General features: G+C 44.2%; 1 protein-coding gene across 1 annotated transcript; it reads left to right on the plus strand.

Annotated features, from left to right (window-relative positions):
- The first annotated feature begins 4,210 nt into the window (after positions 1 to 4,210).
- Positions 4,211 to 6,842, plus strand: LOC122946283 (olfactory receptor 1038-like). The gene is made up of 2 exons (XM_044305790.1): positions 4,211 to 5,118; positions 6,827 to 6,842. Exons 1-2 carry the CDS (start codon positions 4,211 to 4,213, stop codon positions 6,840 to 6,842), a joined length of 924 nt encoding a protein of 307 aa, XP_044161725.1.
- The last annotated feature ends 16,960 nt before the right edge of the window (positions 6,843 to 23,802 follow it).

Raw genomic sequence — 23,802 nt, forward strand, 5'->3', positions numbered from 1 at the left:
TTTGCACATTTTTCTACAGACCTCCCCTAGTGTGGCCAGACCCATGTTGATGATTTTACTTATCCCTGTCACTGGGATCTGGCTCCATTGCTGCCCAGCAAGCTCTGCAAGTCACGGGTCTCTCTATATCAACATTCGGTTTGGATTCGGGTGATGTGACCTCTGCAGCCAATAACTGGCTGCAGAAGTGCTTATCACACATGAGGCATGTCACTGCTCATGGGGGAGACCCAGGACCTGCAAAGCCATCGGGGCAGCGATGGAGCCAGAAACCAGCAGCGGGGATCAGGTATGATTACCACTGCGGGTCTCCCCATGTTTTGGGGTCTACAGAAAAGCTGTGCAACTGTAAACAACACCTTTAAGCCATAAAAGTGTACATCTGCTGACACTGTGAAAATAAAATAAAGTGAAAAATAAATGTAAAAAAAAAATATGGAAATTAAAAATAAAATAAATTTCCTTTTCCTATATCCACTCATTTATAAGAGATTAAAAATGCTAAAAATAAAACAACTATACATAATTGGTATTGCATGTCCGTAATGACCTGATCTATAAAATGATCATGGTAATAATCTCTCATGGTAAATGATGTACCATATAAAAATAAAAAAACTTGTGAAATTGCTGTCTTTTTGCCTCACCTTCCAAAAAAATGTAATAAAAAGCGATCAAAAAGTCATATGCAACCCAAAAACGATACTAATAAAAACTACAGCTCATCTCGCAAAAAATAAGCCCTCATACAACTATTTTGATGGAAAAATAAAAAAGCTATGGGACTTAGATTTTGGTGATGCAAACAAAAAATATGTTTAACAAAAAGTGATTTTATGATATAAAAGTGGTAGAACGGGAAAAAAAACTATGAAAATTTGGTGTTGCCATAACCGTATCAACCCACAGAATAAAATTATCATATCAAATATACCACATGAAGAACACCATAAAAAATAAAATAAAAAACACTGACAGAAATGCAATTTTTGCCCACGTCACCTCCGAAAAAATGGAATAAAAACCGCTCAAAAAGTCATATAGACCCCAAAATTGGCCAGTAAAAATTACAGCCTGTCATGCAAAAAAAAAAAAAAAACTCTCACACAGCTACATTGATAGAAAAATCTAAAAGTTAGGGGTCTTTGATTTGGCGATGCAAAAAAAAAAAAGTTTAATAAAAAGTGATTTTATGATATAAAAGTGGTGTACCATATATAAAACTATATAAATTTGGTATCACCATAACCATATAAACCCACAGAATAAAAGTATCTTATGAAATATACCACGTGGAGAGGAAAACCCCATAAAAAACACTGGCAAAATTGCAATATTAGCCTACTTCACCTCATAAAAAATTTAACAAAAAGCGATCAAAAATCTATATGCACCTAAAAATCGTACTATTAGAAACTACAGCCCATCCCGCAAAATATGAGCCCCAACACAGCTTAGTCAACAAAAAAATAAAAAAGCTATGGCCCTTAAAATCTATTTCAGCAAATTCCATGTTAGAAAATGCAGATGCTGCTCCTTTCCTTTTGAATTCTGCCATCTACTCATACAGCAGTTTACAACCACATATGGGGTGTTGCCATATTCATAAAAAATGGGTTACACATTTTGGGGTGCATTTGCTCCTGTTATTCCTTGTTAAAGTAAAAAAATTGGCATCAAGGGACTTTTTCTTGTAAAAATTTTTTTTTTCATTTTCACAGCCAAGTGTTTCTAAATATTATGAAACGCCTGTGAGTTCCAAGTGATTAGTAAAGTGTAGTCTCCAAAATAGAGTCACTTTTTGGGGGTTTCTACTGTAGGGGTGCCCTAGTGTGCCTTCAAATATGAACACGGAACCTAAAAGCCATTCCAGCTAAATCTGCCCTCCAAAAACCATATGGCACTCCTTTCCTTCTGAACCCTGCTGTGTGCCCATACAGCTGTTTAAGAACATAAATAGGGTGTTTTTGTAAGCTGCAGAATCAGGGTAATAAATATTGAGGTTCGTTTTGCTGTTAACCCTTGCTGTGTTATAGGGAAAATTGGATTAAAATAAAAAAATTCACAAAAACTAAAAATTATAAATTTCACCTCAATTTTACTTTAATTCTTGTGGAACACCTAAAGGGTTAACATATTTTGTAAAACCAGTTTTGAATAATTTGAGGGGTGTAGTTTTTCAAATAGGGTCACTTATGAGTGGTTTATATTATATAAGGACCTCAAAGTGACTTCAGAACTGAAAATTGCTTCTTAAATTCTAAGCATTCTAATGTCCTAAAAAAATAAAAAATTTCAAAATCATGCCAACACAATGTAGACATATAGGGAATATTAATTAAAAACGATCTAATGAGGTATCACTATCTGCCTTTAAGGTGTAGAAATTAAATTTTAGAATTTTTTTTTTTTCAAATTTTCTGTAATTTTATATTTTTTTATAATCGAAAGGTAAAACATATCGACCCAAATTTGCCCCTAACATCAAGTACGAGATGTCATGAGAAAACAATCTCAGAATAGTTTGGATAAATAAAAGCATTCCAAAGTTAATAGCACATAAAGTGACACGCCAGATTTGCAAAATTGGTCTTGGCTTGGTCTTGAAAGGGTTAAACACTCTCATCAACAATAGCTTTATGGATATTTTATACACAGCCATTAAAGCCTTCTGTACTTTATGTTTAAATAATTCACAATTTTTAAGTGGAATGTGTCACCTAATTTTTTTTTTTCCTGCCAGAACTTTATTTACTGCACATTATTATGTGGGCGGACATCTTGCCTAAGCTGTTGTTAATAGCATTTAGAAGTATGCTTTATAGCAGCCATCATGGACCACAGACACAATAGACTGAAGGGATCTCATTGACTTGTACGGAAGCATTTTCTAGGCATGTTCTGTGGCAGAGGTCATTGTACCTATTGTGGGATCACCTCTTGTGAATGGTGGTTCTTATGTTATTTATTTATAAGTGATATCTGTCTTTGTAATCCTATTTGTGATGATAATGAGATGACTGCTAAAAATTGATCTGTACAGACCAAGAAGTGGTGATTATTATGAGGCCTAGTGGCCAGTGTAAAAAATCCTGGAACTTAAGAATTTTTTTTTAATATAGATGGTGGAATAGAAAATTAAAAAACATCACCAAGAATTATTTCAAAAATATGTTTAACATAAACACTTGATTTTAAACAATAGGTCAATTTCTGATGGCCATTGCCTTTAAGATCTTGTTTACATTGATAGGATTGCTATTTAAAAATGCAAGCAGTGCTTAGATTGGTTGCTATGGACACCGACACATATGTGTACTAAAATGTTGCATACCTATTCTGCTTTATTTCCATAAAGGGTCAATGTGGCTGTTTATACAGTTTTTCCATCAGTGCTTACATGCCCCTACAACTAATGTATCAACCAAAAGTGAAATTCTGCTGTAAGGCAGTACAGTAACTACTTCATTATATGACGGTTTGCCTTCCTTCGTTACTCTGTCTATTTTGTCTGATTTTTTATATTTATTTGCTTTAGTGTCACCACATTTAGAGAGCTAGGGAAGCAGCTGATATGGGGCCCAAACTCAGAATAGGCCCAGGAAGAGGACTAAAAGATTTTATTGTCAGGGCCTCCTCAACAGTATCATATAATGACATTATATACAGTGGCAGTATATATATTGACATGATATACAGTATAAACGCATAGGAAACAGACGGAGCAACTGCCTAGCCTGGTTTGTAAGAGCGATCTTGACTTGCCACAGGAGTGAGGGTTTGCGAAGATGTTGCTTAGGGGGCCCCATTCAAAAATTTACATTGACACAAATATTATGACCCCTTTCAGATGAAAACTTACCCTGTCAAACACAGGTCCAGCTTGATCAACATTTTTGGAAGGCAAAAAAATCCATTCTTCAACTTGTTTGTCATAGTGTACTTATCCTTGTTGTTTCATAAGGACAACCCATTTTCAAAAAGAGGCCTACGTGGCTATTATCTGGTTACCATGGGTCAGGCTTCTCTCCTCTCATTGAGCATCTGTTATTACCAGAGGAAGCTGGAAACAATATGTCCCCTAACGGAGCATTTGAATAGAAGTTCTCCTTATGGGACAACCGATTTACTAAACACCTTCAAAATCTTTACTACAGAAAAAAATAAGATATTTTTCTATTTTCGTTTCAGAGTAATTCAATATCCTAAGATGGACATGAAAAATCAGACAGTATCCAATTTTATAATAAAAGGAATTTCAGAAATTCCTGAACTACAATTTCCTGTCTTCCTTCTAGTTTTACTCCTTTTCCTGTCCACTCTTCTTGGCAACATGACCATCTTGGTCCTGGTCTGTCGGGAGCGTCAATTACATACGCCAATGTATTTCTTTCTGGGTAACTTGTCCATCTTGGACATCTCATCTACAACTGTGACTCTTCATAAGACTGTTACTACCTTTGTCACCGGAGTTAAAATTGTTACTTTTGCCGAATGCATGGCCCATGCCTACTTCTTCATGGCCTTGGAATGCACAGAACTCTTGATATTAGGTGTCATGAGTTATGATCGGTATGTGGCTGTCTGCAGTCCCTTGCATTATCACATGGTCATGAACTATCGAATCTGTGTGCTGCTGGCCACCATGTGCTGGATGTCAGGATTTATTGAAGTTATTCCCCATACTTATATTCTATCTAATTTCACTTGTTATATCTCCAATGTTATCAACCACTTCTTCTGTGATGTCCTACCACTAATGAAAATTTCCTGTAGTGATGTGTCATTGCTGAAGCTCTGGATTGTCACAGAAGGTGTATTTGTTTCAGGTTTAATACCTTTATTAATGACTATAATCCCCTATATCTTTATAATACTTGCCATACTAAAGATTAGGACCAATAATGGTCGGCAGAAGGCTGTCTACACATGTTCCTCACATCTCACCATTGTGGTTCTTCTCTATGTGACACTTTACTGCTTATATCTATCACCAGCCTCAGAAAATTCCTTAGATTCTCACAAACTGTTTTCTCTTTTTAACACAGCTGCTGTGCCATTATTGAATCCTCTCATTTATAGCCTCAAAAACAAGGAGGTAAAGTTAGCGACTAAAAAGTTATTTCAACTTCTTTGTGCCAAACTCAAATAATGTGTGTCCTTCAATGTGCAAAGAACCCATAAACACTCGTAATACAAACACACTAAACAATAATTATTGATGGCATAGTAAAAATGGACGTATGTTGAGAATTATTTTAAAAAATGCTGTTTTACAAAATGTATTACAAAAAATTCTAATGTTATAAAAAAAAAATTTGGGGGTGAAGCTGATTAAAAATAATAAAATAAAAGCATACCGTTAATTTCTGCCCTTGGTCATTCCTTCAGTTGAAACCATTGCCTAAGGCCTCATGCACACAAACGTATTTTGTTTCCGTGTCCTTTCCATTTTTTTGGCAGATAGGATGCAGACCCATTCATTTCAATGGGTCTGCAAAAAATGCGGACAGCACACCATGTGCTATCCGCATCCGTATGTCCGTTCAGTAGCCCCGCAATATAAATGCCTGGTTTTGGAACAAGACCAACACAAACATGGAAGTGTCAATAGGACCTGGCCTTCTTGCTGCCGTGCTGCATCATGGCCGCCAACACAAACATTAAGCCAGTGGGCTGTGAAAGATATGTACTGACCCTGCCTGTATCAACTGCTCCGGGTGTCCACCATGCTGTGCATCTTGCCACACAACGAGAATCGCAAGAAGGAGCCCATAATCTTCACAATGTGACAGTACGAGGCAAGGATTGCTTTTTTGGAGAAATAATGCTGAATAGGTACCTTTCAGTTAGGCTGTGCCCACGCCATCAATTACCTAAAGGCAGCAGTATTGAAGAAGTGGCAGGGCAGTGACTGCACTGTCAGGAACTTGGCCAGGTGGGAGTTAAGCTTGCGCACCAGCGGATTGCTGGCTGCACAAAGTTGTTTCCTGGCCACGCATTTCATTATCAATGGCTGAAGACTGAGAGGTTTAGGAGGAGGAGGAAGAAAAGGAGTCTGAGTGGGATAGCAATAACGGTTGATCACAACAACAAGAACACTGTACTGCATGTGGATGCCTCAAATGAGATGGGGATAAGGAGGAAACTCTTGTTGCACTAGCTGGTGGCCCTTTCAATTTTCCTATAAAAACTGGTGATGCCACTTGATGTGCTGCATCAGAGCCGTGGTGTCTATGATTGTGTCTGAAAACCCATGGCTTATTTTAATCCTGCAGATCAGGCTCACTGCAATGCTTTTGTCTTCAGTCACTTGGAGAAAAACTCTTAGATGGAAGATGCTCGCACAAAGCTAGCAGCAGCCGAACTTGGCTTAGGTCTAGTATGTTTTGAGCCTGTGCTGACAGTATTAGTAGCATCTCCACTTATTTCGTCAGTTACGGGTCAAAAACACAGAACAGGTGAAGATCTTTTCATGATACCTTATCGCATGAGTTTTGTCCATTTGCCTCCGAAATCAGCTTTTTTCAGATGAAAAAAAAAAAAGTCCTTGCAGGATGTTAATAGCCTATATTAGGGTAATTTCACACTGGCATTTTGGTTTTCTGTTTCTGAGATCCATCATGGGCTCTCAAAAGCGGTCCAAAACAGATCAGTTTTGCCCTAATGCATTCTGAATGGAAAAGGATCTGCCTCAGTTTGCCTCCGTTCAGTCACCATTCTGCTCTGGAGGCGGCCACCAAAACGCTGCCTGCAGAGTTTTGCTGTCCGCCTGACAAAGCGGATCGAAATGGTGACAAATCCATTTGTAATGGCTCAGTTTGAGGCGGATCCATTTCTAAATGTTTTGCTCACTGAGCATGCTCAAGAATTGTCCCCTTCCCCAGAAGCCATTCTGATCGGCCATCTTGGAAGACAAACAAACTGGTAAGTATAGAAAGTTTTAATGTCTATCTATCTATCTTTCTTTATCTCTTTCATTCTATCTATTATCTATCTTTCCATCTATCACTGGGGGGAGCTGATGGAACTTAGGGGGGGAGCTGATGGCATGGGGGAGCTGATAGCACTGTGGGGGAGCTGATGGCATGGGGGAGCTGATGGCATGGGGGAGCTGATGGCACTGTGGGGGAGCTGATGGCATGGGGAGCTGATGGCACTGGGGTAGCTGATGGAACTGAGGACTGATGGAACGAGGGTCTGATGACATTTTATAAAGGAAAATTTTCTTTTTTATACGTTTTTTTCTTATTAGAGTACTCGATTAATTGTTGGATTAATCTATAGATTTCTTGATTATTAAAATAATCGATAGCTGAAGCCCTAATATATATACAAATATAGATAGCTATACAGCCTATTTTTTGCCCAAGAGGCCCTGCCCCAGAATCAGACCTCTGCTAGACCCCAACAAGACCTCAGATCAGACCCACAATCAGACCTCTGCTCAGACCCTCATGTGAATGACCCCCATTAAGACCTCATTTTAGAGCACCATGCCTCATATCTGCCACAATTTTTCTCGTCAGACCCCATGCTTCTCATCAGCCGCCATATGCCTCTCCTCAGCCGCCATATGCCTCTCCTCATCCGCCGTGCCTTACTTTTTCCCCCATGCCTCACATCTGCCACCGTGCCTCACATCAACACTCCTTTTTTTTTGCACTTCACAAACATGATCATAGAACTATATATACTGTATATATATATATATATATATATATAGCATCTTAAAAAGTCATAAAAAAAAAAGATATGACAGATTTTCTGTGGTGGGCAAGCACGAGCTTCTCTACTCCAAAGTAAGTTCTTGAAACAAACGTGAATCTCTGTCAATGGTGCTCTAAACATGTTCATATACTATTTTTAATCTGCATTTGGTCTTGTATTATGTCTCGTACAGATGTCTTCACCACCTGGATCCGAGGATCTAAGCCCACCCAGGAGAAGGTGAATTGTGCAGCCAGTAATTAACACACAATGGAGTTTGAAATACAGTTGTATTCTTTGCATTAATCGATATGTACTTTATTGTAGTCTTCTTCATCATCTGCAGAGGAGGAGCATTGCTCCTCCGAAGGGGCCTCATCCGCATCAAGGGGAGGTGAACCAAGCAGGTACAAGGGCCAGCAAGAAGTAAGTATATTTATATACATTCTCTTTAAAAAATATAATTATGGTTTAAAAAATTTTTTTGTTAGGAACCTGCACCTAGAGCCGCCAGGCAGGATCCCCCAGTCTTCTCCAGAGTTTGTGGGAGAGCTCGTGGCGGTCAGGTACGTGTAAGTATTGAATATCTAGTTCTAATTCGCATTTAGTTTTTGGACTTTCACAAAATTTAGTTTTCCTTTTTCTTCCAGGGTTCCAGAGTCTCCACCAGGGAAGATGAGGAGTTCGTTGTTCCTCACATTATAATGAACTCCTCATACAACTGGTAGAGGTGCATCCCGCTTTATGGGACCACACCGACCTTCACCATGCTGACCATCAGCGGACCCAGCGGCTCTGGAGGGAGATCGGTTAGGCCTTATTCACCTGGGGGGGTCTTACCACGGCGGCTCAGAGGCAATGTAGTAACTACAGCAATATGTATTTTTACCACATTCATATTGTTGTTAACCTAACAGCATGCTAATTTATAAAAATAAATTCACAGTTCAAAAGGTTCTCATTCGGTGGCGGTCAATGCAGGACCGCTTCAAGAGGGATTGCAACCGGGAGGTTCAGGCCCCGAGTGGATCTGCAGCAACCTCAAGGCCCCCAAATATGTATAATGCGGCCTTAGGGTTCCTGAGACGGACGCTGGGGACTGGAAAAAGCGTTTTTTTTCCTCTCCCTCTGAGTGCAAGGGGCTGTCTGAGACAAAGGAGTGTTTGGCCCCTCTGTTTCGGGCAGCACCCTAGGGTCGGAGGGACAACTGTTCTCTCCCTCTGAGTGCAAGGGACTGTCTGAGACAGAGAAGTGTTTGGCCCCTCTGTTTTGGGCAGCCCCCTATGGTCGGAGGTAACCATAGCATAGAATCTGGATGCAGTATTTGAAGGCCAATTATTTGCTCTTTTTTTTCCTACACAACTGCCAGCAGCACTCGGGCGCCTGACCCACCTCTTGAGGCAGATTTGGAACTGACCGCCACCCCCAGCCCTCCTGTCGGTCATAGACCTGGTCAGGACAATCCCAGTCCCCTAACGGGTCCCTATGTTGAACAGAGGCTCTTAAATTTCCACGAGAATTGAACTGAATTGAACAGCCAAAGATCCGGTAGGAGCCATCACAGTGATTTTGTGAACCTTGTAGAGATCGTGTCTGAATCTCTAGAAGGTTTTGCAGAAAAAATAAAGTTAAAGAGGGATGACTTGATACACTTCTGGAAGGGGCACATCAACTCAGCCCCCACCACCTTTATGTGCTAACCTTAATCCCTGTGATGGACCTAATGTTGCCCGACACCTACCCCCCATCCCACACCTACCCCTCATGACACACCTACCCCTCATGCCACACCTACCCCCATCCCCTTTCCGACAACCTTCCCATTCACGGCAGCCTTCCTATTTGATTGGTGTTGGTAAGGCAAAAAACAGAGATGACACGTGATGGGAATAATTTCATGTCTTCTATGTTTTGGACCCACTCCTGCTTTTGGCATTCAAATCATGATCAAATCACGATGCAAAATACTGACAATGTGATAGAGGTCTTATGAATGCATTTTTCATTTCTTCCGACAGATCAGAAGAGGGGTAAAATAAATGGTTATGTCAACAAGGCAAAACAGCGACACTAATGGCCCCATCACAGAGTGGTGAGGGTGGCAACAGCATGAGGAGTCAACATAGTGGCCCAGTCACAGAGTGAGGAGGGTGGCACCAGCATGCGTCAACATAGTGGTCCAGTCACAGAGTGGGGAGGGTGGCAACCGTATGAGGAGTCAACATAGTGGCCCGGTCATAGAGTGGTGATGGTGGCAACAGCAGGAGGAGTCATCAATCAAGCAACTCAGCATGCATCTGGCCATTTATGCAAGGGACTCAGAAGGACTCCCTGCCTCCATAGCCTACACTGATTTTTTGTTTTATTTTTTATTGTTTAAATTAGGGTACACCCCAAAACATTGGGAAATATAACCTGTTATAACCCCCTCCAGCCATGCTAAAAAACACGTTCAGACAATACACTGGCTGCAGGGCAGGCCAGCACCTCCAAGGCATAAAGGGCAAGCTTTAGTTAGTATGTGTAGGCGTGTGCACACATACTGCTCCACTATGTCGCACGTCCCCGTGATATCCACGATCCAATTAGATATCTGCTCTATCAACTTTCAATGTTCTTTTCTGCGCCTACCATGTTGATCACGGTTAGTGGCAAATCAGGGTTCCACGCCGGAAAGGGAGTGTGAGAAAGAGAGACCACATCCAAGGGAGGTCAATGGCTGCAATGTGATCAAGCTGAAATGTGGGACAAGTTATTGAAGCAGAAGGATCGAATGAAAGGGCCAATTAAAGACGAATTTTAGAAATTTAAGTCCCTGTCACCTATGCAGAGCAGGGGTTTTTCATCGCCAGAAATGGGTTAATGTCACCCACCAATGGAACAGATGATTTTTAAAAATTTCGGTCCCTGTCACCTATGCAGAGCAGGGGTTTATTCACGGCAAAAATGGTAAAATGTCACCCAAGAATATAACAGAAAAATGTGTGAAATTTATGAACCTGTCTACTAGGTAGAGCAGGGGTATATCACAGCCACAAATTGGTGAATGTCAACCGACAATGTAACAGACAAATTAGTGAAATGACATAAAATAAAATACGTACAAATAAAAAAATTTTTATCTTGGTGTATGAGGTGGAGGTCTATATGGAGTAGGAGGTTGAGGAGGCAGTGGACGTAGCGGTGTAGGTGTAAGCGGCGGTGGGGGAGGACGAGGTAGCCAACACTGGTTTTTGGTTTTAATTTAAAAAAAAATTATTTTATTTTTTTAAATTAGGGTACACCCCAAAAGAGTGGGAAATATCAAAAATACAACAATGAGCAATTGCGCTGCAGTATAACAATGGCTGGGTAAGGCCGGTATACATGTCTATTCTGTACAAGGTAAGGACAAGTCCTGTGGGATCCATGCCTGGTTCATTTTAATGAACGTGAGCTTGTCCACATTGGCTGTGGATAGGCGGCTGCTCTTGTCTGTGATAACGCCCCCTGCCGTGCTAAACACACGTTCAGATAATACACTGTCTGCAAGGCAGGCCAGCACCTCCAAGGCGTAAAAGGCGAGCTCAGGCCATGTGCCCAATTTGGAGACCCAGAAGTTGAAGAGGGCAGACCCATCAGTCAGTACGTGTAGGCGTGTGCACACATACTGCTCCACCATGCTGCTGAAATGCTGCCTCCTGCTAAGACTTTCCATATCAACTGGTGGTGCTGGTTGTTGTGGCGTACTAACAAAGCTTTTCCACATTTCGGCCATGCTAACCCTGCCTTCTGAGGTGCTGGTGGTGCCCCAGCTGCATTGGCGACCTCTTCCTCCTCCTCTGTCTTGTGCTTCCACTGTGGCCCCGCTCTCAGGTGGGAATGCCACCAGCAGCGCGTCTGCCAGCGTGCGCTGGTACTCGTGCATCTTAGGATCACGCTCCAGTGACGGAATTAAGGAAGGTACATTGTCCTTGTAACGGGGATCCAGCAGCGTGGCCACTCAGTAATCAGCACAAGTTAGAATGTCGGCAACTCGGCGGTCATTGCGGAGACACTGCAGCATGTAATCGCTCATGTGTGCCAGGCTGCCCAGAGGCAACGACAAGCTGTCCTCTGTGGGAGGTGTATCGTCTGTGTCCTCTGTATCCCCCTAGCCACGCACCAGTGATGGCCATGAGCTGGTTTGGGTGCCACCCTGATGTGAACACGGTTCCTCCTCCTCCATCTCCTCCTCCTCATCCTCCACCACATCATCCTCCAGAACTGTACCCTGGCTGGACAATTGTGTACCTTGCGTTTGTGGGTGCAGGAAACTATCCTCGGAGCCACTTGTGAATGATTGGCCGGAAACCCTATGAAATTATCCCTCTTCCTCCTCCTCCTCCTCGCGTGCCGCATCATCTTCCATCATCGCCAGAAGCGTTTTTTCAAGGAGGCATAGAAGTGGGATAGTAGCGCTGAGAACAGCGTTATCGGCACTGGCCATGTTGGTGGAGTACTCGAAACAGCGCAACAAGGAGTACAGGTCTCGCATGGAGGCCTAGTCATTAGTGGTGAAGTGGTGCTGTTCAAGCAGAGCGACTAACCCATGCGTGCTGCAATTGAAACTCCACTATCGCCTGCTGCTGCTCGCACAGTCTGGTTAGCATGTGCAAGGTGGAGTTCCACCTTGTGGGCACGTCACATATGAGGCGGTAAGCGGAAAGGCCGAAGTTACGCTGCAGCGATGACAGGCGAGCAGCAGCAGGGTGAGAACGCCGAAAGCGCCCACAGACGGCCCACACTTTCTGCAGCAGCTCTGACATATCGGGCTAATTTTTAAGGAACCTCTGCACCACCAAATTTAGCACATGCGCCAGGCAAGGGATGTGCATCAAACCGGCTAGTCCCAGAACTGCTACGAGATTTCGCCCATTATCGCACACCAGCAGGCCGGGCTTGAGGCTCACTGGCACCAACCACTCATCGGTCTCTTGTTATATGCCCGTCCACAGCTTCTGCGTGGTGTGAGGTTTGTCCCCCAAACAAATAAGTTTTAAAACTGTGCTGAAGTTGGTGGTAAGGGGTTACGCTGAACGGATGAGGAGCCGGTAGTGGATAAGGAAGCGGAGTAGGAGGAGGAAGCAACAGGAGGCAAACTGAAGTGCCCTGCAATACTCGGTGGTGGAAGGACATGCGCCAAACTGCTATCTGCCTCAGACACAGCCGCCAATGCATTTACCCAGTGTGCTGTTATGGAGATATAACGGCCCTGATCGTGCTTACTGGTCCACGTATCTGTAGTTAGGTGCACCTTGCCACAGATAGCGTTGCGCAGTGCACACCTGATTTTGTCCCCCACTTGGTTGTGCAGGGAAGGGATGGCTCGCCTGGAAAAGTAGTGGCATATTCGACGCTCTCCTCATTCTCCACAAATTTTGGATCTTGCCAAAATGTTTTTTTTTTTTTTATAACAGAATAGACCACCAGTATCTAACGCGTGTATTTCACACTGACAGATGCAGCCAAAGCTGCAAATTTAGTATTTTGCTCGAAATGTTTTTTTTTTTTAAATAGAATAGAACAACAGTATCTAACGTGTGTATTTCACACTGACAGATGCAGCAAAGGCTGCAAATTTAGTATTTTGCCCAAAATTGGTGTTTTTTTAAACTCAGAATATTATTGCAGTAAATCTAGCTTGCATGTCACACTAATAAATGCAGCATAGGCCCCAGATGTAGGGTATTGACCAAAATGGGTGTTTTTTTAAACCAAGAATATTATTGCAGTATTTCTTGCTTGTATGTCACACTAACAAATGCAGCATAGGCCCCAGATGTAGGATATTGCCAAAAATGGGTGTTTTTTTAAACCCTGAATATTATTGCTGTATTTTAAGCTTTTATCTCACACTGACAGATGCAGCCAAAGCTGCAAATTTAGTATTTTGCCCGAAATGGGTGTTTTTTTAATAATAGAATAGAACAACAGTATCTAACGCGTGTATTTCACACTGACAGATGCAGCAAAGGCTGCAAATTTAGTATTTTGCCCAAAATGGGTGTTTTTTTAAACCCAAAATATTATTGCAGTAAATCTAGCTTGCATGTCACACTAACAAATGCAGCATAGGCCCCAGATGTAGGGTATTGACCAAAATGGGTGTTTTTTTAATCCAAGAATATTATTGCAGTATTTCTTGCTTGTATGTCACACTAACAAATGCAGCATAGGCCCCAGATGTAGGATATTGCCAAAAATTGGTGTTTTTTTAAACCCAGAATATTATTGCAGTATTTTAAGCTTTTATCTCACATTGACAGATGCAGTCAAGGCTGCAAATTTAGTATTTTGCCCGAAATGGGTGTTTTTTTAATAACAGAATAGGACACCAGTATCTAACACGTGTATTTTACACTGACAGATGCAGCAAAGGCTGCAAATTTAGTATTTTGCCCAAAATGGTTGTTTTTTTTTAAACCGAGAATATTATAACAGTATTTCTAGCTTGTATGTCACACTAACAAATGCACAGTAGCAGCATCCTATCCCTACACTAATCAGAGCAGAGTGACGTGCAGCGCTACTTGACTCCAGTTTATATAGAGGCTGGGTCACATGCTGCACTTGCCAATCACAGCCATGCCAATCACCCCCCTGTCATTGATCACCCCCCTGTAAGGCTCCATTCAGACGTCCGCATGTGTTTTGTGGATCCGATCCATGTATCCATGGATCCGTAAAAAATCATGCGGATGTCTGAATGGAGCCTTACAGGGGGGGTGATCAGTGACAGGGGGGTGATCACCAAAAACCAAAAAAATCAATTTCCGCTAACTTATGCAAAAAATAAAAAATTTCTAGGAACTCGCCAGGCCCCTCATTGAATACCTTGGGGTGTCTTCTTTCCAAAGTGGGGTCACATGTGGGGTATTTATACTGCCCTGGCTTTTTAGGGGCCCGAAAGTGTGAGAAGAAGTCTGGGATCCAAATGTCTAAAAATGCCCTCCTAAAAGGAATTTGGGCCCCTTTGCGCATCTAGGCTGCAAAAAAGTGTCACACATCTGGTATCGCCGTACTCAGGAGAAGTTGGGGAATGTGTTTTGGGGTGTCATTTTACATATACCCATGCTGGGTGAGAAAAATATCTTGGTCAAATGCCAACTTTGTATAAAAAAATAGGAAAAGTTGTCTTTTGCCAAGATATTTCTCTCACCCAGCATGGTTATATGTAAAATGGCACCCCAAAACACATTCCCCAACTTCTCCTGAGTACGGCAATACCAGATGTGTGACACTTTTTTGCAGCCAAGGTGGGCAAAGGGGCGCATATTCCAAAGTGCACCTTTCGGATTTCACAGGCCATTTTTTACAGATTTTGATTGCAAGGTACTTCTTACACATTTGGGCCCCTAAATTGCCAGGGCAGTATAACTACGCCACAAGTGACCCCATTTTGGAAAGAAGACACCCCAAGGTATTCCGTGAGGGGCACGGCGAGTTCCTAGAATTTTTTATTTTTTGTCACAAGTTAGCGGAAAATGATGATTTTTCTTTTTTTTTCTTTTTTCCTTACAAAGTCTCATATTCCACTAACTTGCGACAAAAAATAAAAGTTTCTAGGAACTCGCCATGCCCCTCACGGAATACCTTAGGGTGTCTTCTTTCCAAAATGGGGTCACTTGTGGCGTAGTTATACTGCCCTGGCAATTTAGGGTCCCAAATGTGTGAGAAGAACTTTGCAATCAAAATGTGTAAAAAATTACCGGTGAAATCCAAAAGGTGCACTTTGGAATATGTGCCCCTTTGCCCACCTTGGCAGCAAAAAAGTGTCACACATCTGGTATCGCCGTACTCAGGAGAAGTTGGGGAATGTGTTTTGGGGTGTCATTTTACATATACCCATGCTGGATGAGAAAAATATCTTGGTCAAATGCCAACTTTGTATAAAAAAATGGGAAAAGTTGTCTTTTGTGATCGGCGGCCATTTTGTGTCTTGTGGTGCGCCAGCACAAGCTGCGACCAAGTGCATTTAACCCTCAATGGTGTGGTTGTTTTTTGGCTAAAGCCTACATCAGGGTGAAGCTGTCACACCAAGTGCATTTAACCAGCAATAGTCTGTTTATTTTTTGGCCATATACTACATCAGGGGCAAGCTGCGCCCGTCACCAAGTGCATTTAACCCTCAGTAGTGTGGTTGGTCAAGCTGTGACACCAAGTGCATTTAACCAGCAATAGTCTGTTCATTTTTTGGCCATATACTACATCAGGGGCAAGCTGCGCCTGTCACCAAGTGCATTTAACCCTCAGTAGTGTGGTTGGTCAAGCTGTCACACCAAGTGCATTTAACCAGCAATAGTCTGTTCATTTTTTGGCCATATACTACATCAGGGGCAAGCTGCGCCTGTCACCAAGTGCATTTAACCCTCAGTAGTGTGGTTGGTCAAGCTGTCACACCAAGTGCATTTAACCAGCAATAGTGTGGTTATTTTTTGGCCATATCCCAGTCTAATTCTGTCAGTAAATCCATACCGGTCACCCAGCGCCTAAATACTAGGCCTCAAATTTATATCCCGCTAAATCTGTCGTTACCGCTGTACTGTTGTGGCTGGGAAAGTTATTTAGTGTCCGTCAAAGCACATTTTTTGTTCTGGGTTGAAATAAAATTCCCAATTTAGCAATTTCATAATTTAGTGGTTTCTGCTATAACATACATAGTAACATAGTACATAAGGCCGAAAAAAGACATTTGTCCATCCAGTTCGGCCTGTCATCCTGCAAGTTGATCCTGCAAGTTGCTATATCAGAGCTTTTTGAAATCTATCCCTAAAAGGGTATATAATATTCAAGGTGCACATAGGGTCATTCAGAATAACTTCACACACACGCTACTGTGCATTTCCAAGTCTAATTCTGTCAGTAAATCTATACCGGTCACCCAGCGCCTAAATACTAGGCCTCAAATTTATATTCAGCTGAATTTGAATACAATACATTGGGCCAAATAATATTTTTGTTGTTGTGGTGAACGATAACAATGAGGAAAACATCTAGTAAGGGACGCGGACGTGGACATGGTCGTGGTGGTGTTAGTGGACCCTCTGGTGCTGGGAGAGGACGTGGCCGTTCTGCCACATCCACACGTCCTAGTGTACCAACTACCTCAGGTCCCAGAATTTACAGCGATATATGGTGGGGCCCAATGCCGTTCTAAGGATGGTAAGGCCTGAGCAGGTACAGGCATTAGTCAATTGGGTGGCCGACAGTGGATCCAGCACGTTCACATTATCTCCCACCCAGTCTTCTGCAGAAAGCGCACAGATGGCGCCTGAAAACCAACCCCATCAGTCTGTCACATCACCCCCATGCATACCAGGGAAACTGTCTCAGCCTCAAGTTATGCAGCAGTCTCTTATACTGTTTGAAGACTCCGCTGGCAGGGTTTCCCAAGGGCATCCACCTAGCCCTTCCCCAGCGGTGAAAGACATAGAATGCACTGACGCACAACCACTTATGTTTCCTGATGATGAGGACATGGGAATACCACCTCAGCATGTCTCTGATGATGACGAAACACAGGTGCCAACTGCTGCATCTTTCTGCAGTGTGCAGACTGAACAGGAGGTCAGGGATCAAGACTGGGTGGAAGACGATGCAGGGGACGATGAGGTCCTAGACCCCACATGGAATGAAGGTCGTGCCACTGACTTTCACAGTTCGGAGGAAGAGGCAGTGGTGAGACCGAGCCAACAGCGTAGCAAAAGAGGGAGCAGTGGGCAAAAGCAGAACACCCGCCGCCAAGAGACTCCGCCTGCTACTGACCGCCGCCATCTTGGACCGAGCACCCTAAAGGCAGCTTCAAGGAGTTCCCTGGCATGGCACTTCTTCAAACAATGTGCTGACGACAAGACCCGAGTGGTTTGCACGCTGTGCCATCAGAGCCTGAAGCGAGGCCTTAACGTTCTGAACCTTAGCACAACCTGCATGACCAGGCACCTGCATGCAAAGCATGAACTGCAGTGGAGTAAACACCTTAAAACCAAGGAAGTCACTCAGGCTCCCCCTGCTACCTCTTCTGCTGCTGCCGCCTCGGCCTCTTCTGCTGCTGCCGCCTCGGCCTCTTCTGCTGCTGCCGCCTCGGCCTCTTCCTCCGCCTCTGGAGGAACGTTGGCAGCTGCCGCCCAGCAAACAGGGGATGTACTACCAACACCACCACCACCGCCGTCACCAAGCATCTCAACCATGTCACACGGCAGCGTTCAGCTCTCCATCTCACAAACATTTAAGAGAAAGCGTAAATTCCCACCTAGCCACCCTCGATCCCTGGCCCTGAATGCCAGCATTTCTAAACTACTGGCCTATGAAATGCTGTCATTTAGGCTGGTGGACACAAACAGCTTCAAACAGCTCATGTCGCTTGCTGTCCCACAGTATGTTGTTCCCAGCCGGCACTACTTCTCCAAGAGAGCCGTGCCTTCCCTGCACAACCAATCATCCAATAAAATCAAGTGTGCACTGCGCAACGCCATCTGTGGCAAGGTCCACCTAACCACAGATACGTGGACCAGTAAGCACGGCCAGGGACGCTATATCTCCCTAATTGCACACTGGGTAAATGTAGTGGCAGCTGGGCCCCAGGTGGAGAGCTGTTTGGCGCACGTCCTTCCGCCGCCAAGGATCACAGGGCAACATTCTTTGCCTCCTGTTGCCACCTCCTCCTACTCGACTTCCTTCTCCTCTTCTTCCACCTGCTCATCTAGTCAGCCACACACCTTCACCACCAACTTCAGCACAGCCCGGGGTAAACGTCAGCAGGCCATTCTGAAACTCATATGTTTGGGGGACAGGCCCCACACCGCACAGGAGTTGTGGCGGGGTATAGAACAACAGACCGACGAGTGGTTGCTGCCGGTGAGCCTCAAGCCCGGCCTGGTGGTGTGTGATAATGGGCGAAATCTCGTTGCAGCTCTGGGACTAGCCAGTTTGACGCACATCCCTTGCTTGGCGCATGTGCTGAATTTGGTGGTGCAGAAGTTCATTCACAACTACCCCGACATGTCAGAGCTGCTGCATAAAGTGCGGGCCGTCTGTTCGCGCTTTCGGCGTTCACATCCTGCTGCTGCTCGCCTGTCTGCGCTACAGCGTAACTTCGGCCTTCCCGCTCACCACCTCATATGCGACGTGCCCACCAGGTGGAACTCCACCTTGCACATGCTGGACAGACTGTGCGAGCAGCAGCAGGCCATAGTGGAGTTTCAGCTGCAGCACGCACGGGTCAGTCGCACTACAGAACAGCACCACTTCACCACCAATGACTGGGCCTCTATGCGAGACCTGTGTGCCCTGTTGCGCTGTTTCGAGTACTCCACCAACATGGCCAGTGGCGATGACGCCGTTATCAGCGTTACAATACCACTTCTATGTCTCCTTGAGAAAACACTTAGGGCGATGATGGAAGAGGAGGTGGCCCAGGAGGAGGAGGAGGAGGAAGAGGGGTCATTTTTAGCACTTTCAGGCCAGTCTCTTCGAAGTGACTCAGAGGGAGGTTTTTGGCAACAGCAGAGGCCAGGTACAAATGTGGCCAGCCAGGGCCCACTACTGGAGGACGAGGAGGACGAGGATGAGGAGGAGGTGGAGGAGGATGAGGATGAAGCATGGTCACAGCGGGGTGGCACCCAACGCAGCTCGGGTCCATCACTGGTGCGTGGCTGGGGGGAAAAGCAGGACGATGACGATACGCCTCCCACAGAGGACAGCTTGTCCTTACCCCTGGGCAGCCTGGCACACATGAGCGACTACATGCTGCAGTGCCTGCGCAACGACAGCAGAGTTGCCCACATTTTAACGTGTGCGGACTACTGGGTTGCCACCTTGCTGGATCCACGCTACAAAGACAATGTGCCCACCTTACTTCCTGCACTGGAGCGTGATAGGAAGATGCGCGAGTACAAGCGCACGTTGGTAGACGCGCTACTGAGAGAATTCCCAAATGTCACAGGGGAACAAGTGGAAGCCCAAGGCCAAGGCAGAGGAGGAGCAAGAGGTCGCCAAGGCAGCTGTGTCACGGCCAGCTCCTCTGAGGGCAGGGTTAGCATGGCAGAGATGTGGAAAAGTTTTGTCAACACGCCACAGCTAACTGCACCACCACCTGATACGCAACGTGTTAGCAGGAGGCAACATTTCACTAACATGGTGGAACAGTACGTGTGCACACCCCTCCACGTACTGACTGATGGTTCGGCCCCATTCAACTACTGGGTCTCTAAATTGTCCACGTGTCCAGAGCTAGCCTTTTATGCCTTGGAGGTGCTGGCCTGTTTGGCGGCCAGCGTTTTGTCTGAACGTGTATTCAGCACGGCAGGGGGTGTCATTACAGACAAACGCAGCCGTCTGTCTACAGCCAATGTGGACAAGCTGACGTTCATAAATATGAACCAGGCATGGATCCCACAGGATCTGTCCGTCCCTTGTCCAGATTAGACATTAACTACCTCCCCTTAACCATATATTATTGTACTCCAGGGCACTTCCTCATTCAATCCTATTTTTATTTTCATTTTACCATTATATTGCGAGGCTACCCAAATTTGAATGAACCTCTCCTCTGTCTGGGTGCCGGGGCCTAAATATATGCCAATAGACTGTTCCAATGTTGGGTGACGTGAAGCCTGATTCTCTGCTATGACATGCAGACTAATTCTCTGCTGACATGAAGCCAGATTCTCTGTTACGGGACCTCTCTCCTCTGCCTGGGTGCTGGGCCTAAATATATGCCAATGGACTGTTGCACTGGTGGCTGATGTGAAGCCTGATTGTCTGTTACGGGACCTCTCTCCTCTGCCTGGGTGCTGGGCCTAAATATCTGACAATGGACTGTTGCATTGGTGGCTGACGTGAAGCCTGATTCTCTGCTATGATATGAAGACTGATTCTCTGCTGACATGAAGCCAGATTGTCTGTTACGGGACCTCTCTCCTCTGCCTGGGTGCTGGGCCTAAATTTATGACAATGGACTGTTGCAGTGGTGGCTGACGTGAAGCCTGATTCTCTGCTATGACATGCAGACTGATTCTCTGCTGACATGAAGCCAGATTCTCTGTTACGGGACCTCTCTCCTCTGCCTGGGTGCTGGGCCTAAATATATGCCAATGGACTGTTGCACTGGTGGCTGACGTGAAGCCTGATTGTCTGTTACGGGACCTCTCTCCTCTGCCTGGGTGCTGGGCCTAAATATCTGACAATGGACTGTTGCATTGGTGGCTGACGTGAAGCCTGATTCTCTGCTATGATATGAAGACTGATTCTCTGCTGACATGAAGTCAGATTGTCTGTTACGGGACCTCTCTCCTCTGCCTGGGTGCTGGGCCTAAATTTATGAAAATGGACTCTTACAGTGGTGGGTGACGTGAAGCCTGACTCTCTGCTATGATATGAAGACTGATTCTCTGCTGACATGAATCCAGATTGTCTGTTACGGGACCTCTCTCCTCTGCCTGGGTGCTGGGCCTAAATATCTGACAATGGACTGTTGCATTGGTGGCTGACGTGAAGCCTGATTCTCTTCTATGACATGCAGACTAATTCTCTGCTGACATGAGGCCAGATTCTCTGTTACGGGACCTCTCTCCTCTGCCTGGGTGCCGGGGCCTAAATATCTGAGAATGGACTGTTCCAGTGGTGGGTGACGTGAAGCCAGATTCTCTGCTATGGGACCTCTCTCCAATTGATTTTGGTTAATTTTTATTTATTAAATTTTTATTTTAATTCATTTCCCTTTCCACATTTGTTTGCAGGGGATTTACCTACATGTTGCTGCCTTTTGCAGCCCTCTAGCCCTTTCCTGGGCTGTTTTACAGCCTTTTTAGTACCAAAAAGTTTGGGTCCCCATTGACTTCAATGGGGTTCGGGTTCGGGACAAAGTTCGGATCGGGTTCGGATCCCGAACCCGAACATTTCCGGGAAGTTCGGCCGAACTTCTCGAACCCGAACATCCAGGTGTTCGCTCAACTCTAGTCATCACATGTTCCATCACATGATCTTTTACCATGGTGATGGATCATGTGATGGATCATGCGATGACCGGAGTTACGTCACCACAGGTCCTGTTCCTGCAATGAATGCTCACCACAGGTCCTGTTCAATTTTACTATGCATTCTGTATTCAGAATGCTATTATTTTCCCTTATAGCCATGTTATAAGGGAAAATAATACAATCTACAGAACACGATCCCAGACCTGAACTTCTGTGAAAAAGTTCGGGTTTGGGTACCAAACATGAAGGATTTTTCTCACGCAAGTGCAAAACGCATTACAATGTTTTGCACTCGCGCGGAAAAATCGCGGGTGTTCCCGCAACGCACCCGCTCATTTTCCCGCAACGCCCGTCTGAAAGAGGCCTAAGGGCCCTTGCACACAACCGTATGCCCTCCGAGGCATACGGTCCGTGAGCAGGCCAGATGTCCCGGAGCAGTATTGATCGTGCGCATGGGGTCACACAGCATCATAGATTACAATGATGCTGTGCACGTGTATTGTCCTGCACTCATATGAGTTTATGAGTTTTGGCTCACAATCACTGATGGAAATCACCAAAACACTGATGTGTGAATAAGGCATAAGATGTTAACACAATACTGAAATTATATGATTATGTGGAAAACACAGGTCTCACAGGCACGCTATCAGTGTATTAAGCCTCTTGTACACAAACAATTTGGATTAGGTCTGGATGCGTTCAGGGTGCGTTCAGGAAAACAATTTCACAAGCAAGTTTAGTCAGTTTTATCTGCGATTGCGTTCAGGTGTTCAGTTTTTCTCGCGCAGGTGCACTGCTTATTGATCCTTTTTTCACGCGCATGATAAAAAACTGAATGTTTACAAACAACATCTCTTAGCAACCATCAGTGAAAAACGCATCGCATCCGCACTTGCTATGGGGCCAGGGCTGTGTGAAAAATGCAGAATATAGAACATGCTGCGATTTTCACACAACGCACAAGTGATGCGTGAAAAACAACGCTCATAACACAGACCCATTGAAATGAATGGGTCCGGATTCAGTGCGGGCACAATGCGTTTGCATCACGCATTGCTCCCGTGCGGAAAACTCGCTCATCTGTAAGAGGCCTTACACTGCTAATACACTGACAGTCAATAAATTACACACAGTGTATGTCCCACAGTGGGACAAAAATTTTAAGTAAAAAAAGTTAAAATAAAAAAGCGCCCTTTCTACTCATCAAGTACAGTACAGTAAATACAGTAAAAAAATTAAATTTTAAAAATAAAATAAAAATAGACATATTAGGTATTAAAGTGAATAGATGACCGCAGCACTCACAGTCTTCAAAAATGTTAAGGTTTATTCACCAACTATGCAATGTTTCAACTACACAGAGTCTTTCTCAAGCATGCTTGAGAAAGGCTCTGCATGGTCGAAACGTTGCATAGTTGGTGAATAAACCTTCACATTTCTGAAGACTGTGAGTGCTGTGGTCATCTATTCACTTCATAGTTTGGCAGGAGCCTGTCAGGCTTGGGGTCAACACCGTTGACACCGCCACCATAGGAAACAATCTTGGTGAAGACTTGTGAGTAGTGCTGTCTCCCTTACTATTATAAACCCATATTAGGAATTGTCGCATCCGTAATGACTAGCTCTATAGAAATATCACATGATATACCCAGTCAGATGAACGCTGTAAAAAAAAAATATTAACTGCACCAAAATAGCCATTTTTTGGTCACTTGACCAAAAGTGTAGTAGGAAGCGATCAAAAAGTACAATGTACCCCACAATGGTACAAATGAAAATATCACCTTATACCTCAGAAAATGAGCCCCTACACAGGACGATTAACACAAAAATAAAAAAATATAGCTCTCAGAAAATGGCAACACATTAACCTTTTTTAAATGCTTTTATTGTATAAGATTGCAAACAAAAATTTAAAAATAGATATATTAGGTATCGCTGCATCCGTAATGACCTGCTCTTTAAAAATATCTAATGGTCTATGCCTTCAGGTGAATTATGTAAAAAATAAAATTTAACTGTGTCAAAAAGGCTATTTTTTGTCACCTTGCATTAGCGTCAAATAGCGAGCAGTCAAACAGTACTATGTACC

This window comes from Bufo gargarizans, chromosome 9 (genome assembly GCF_014858855.1).
Source record: "Bufo gargarizans isolate SCDJY-AF-19 chromosome 9, ASM1485885v1, whole genome shotgun sequence".
Lineage (NCBI taxonomy): Eukaryota > Metazoa > Chordata > Amphibia > Anura > Bufonidae > Bufo > Bufo gargarizans.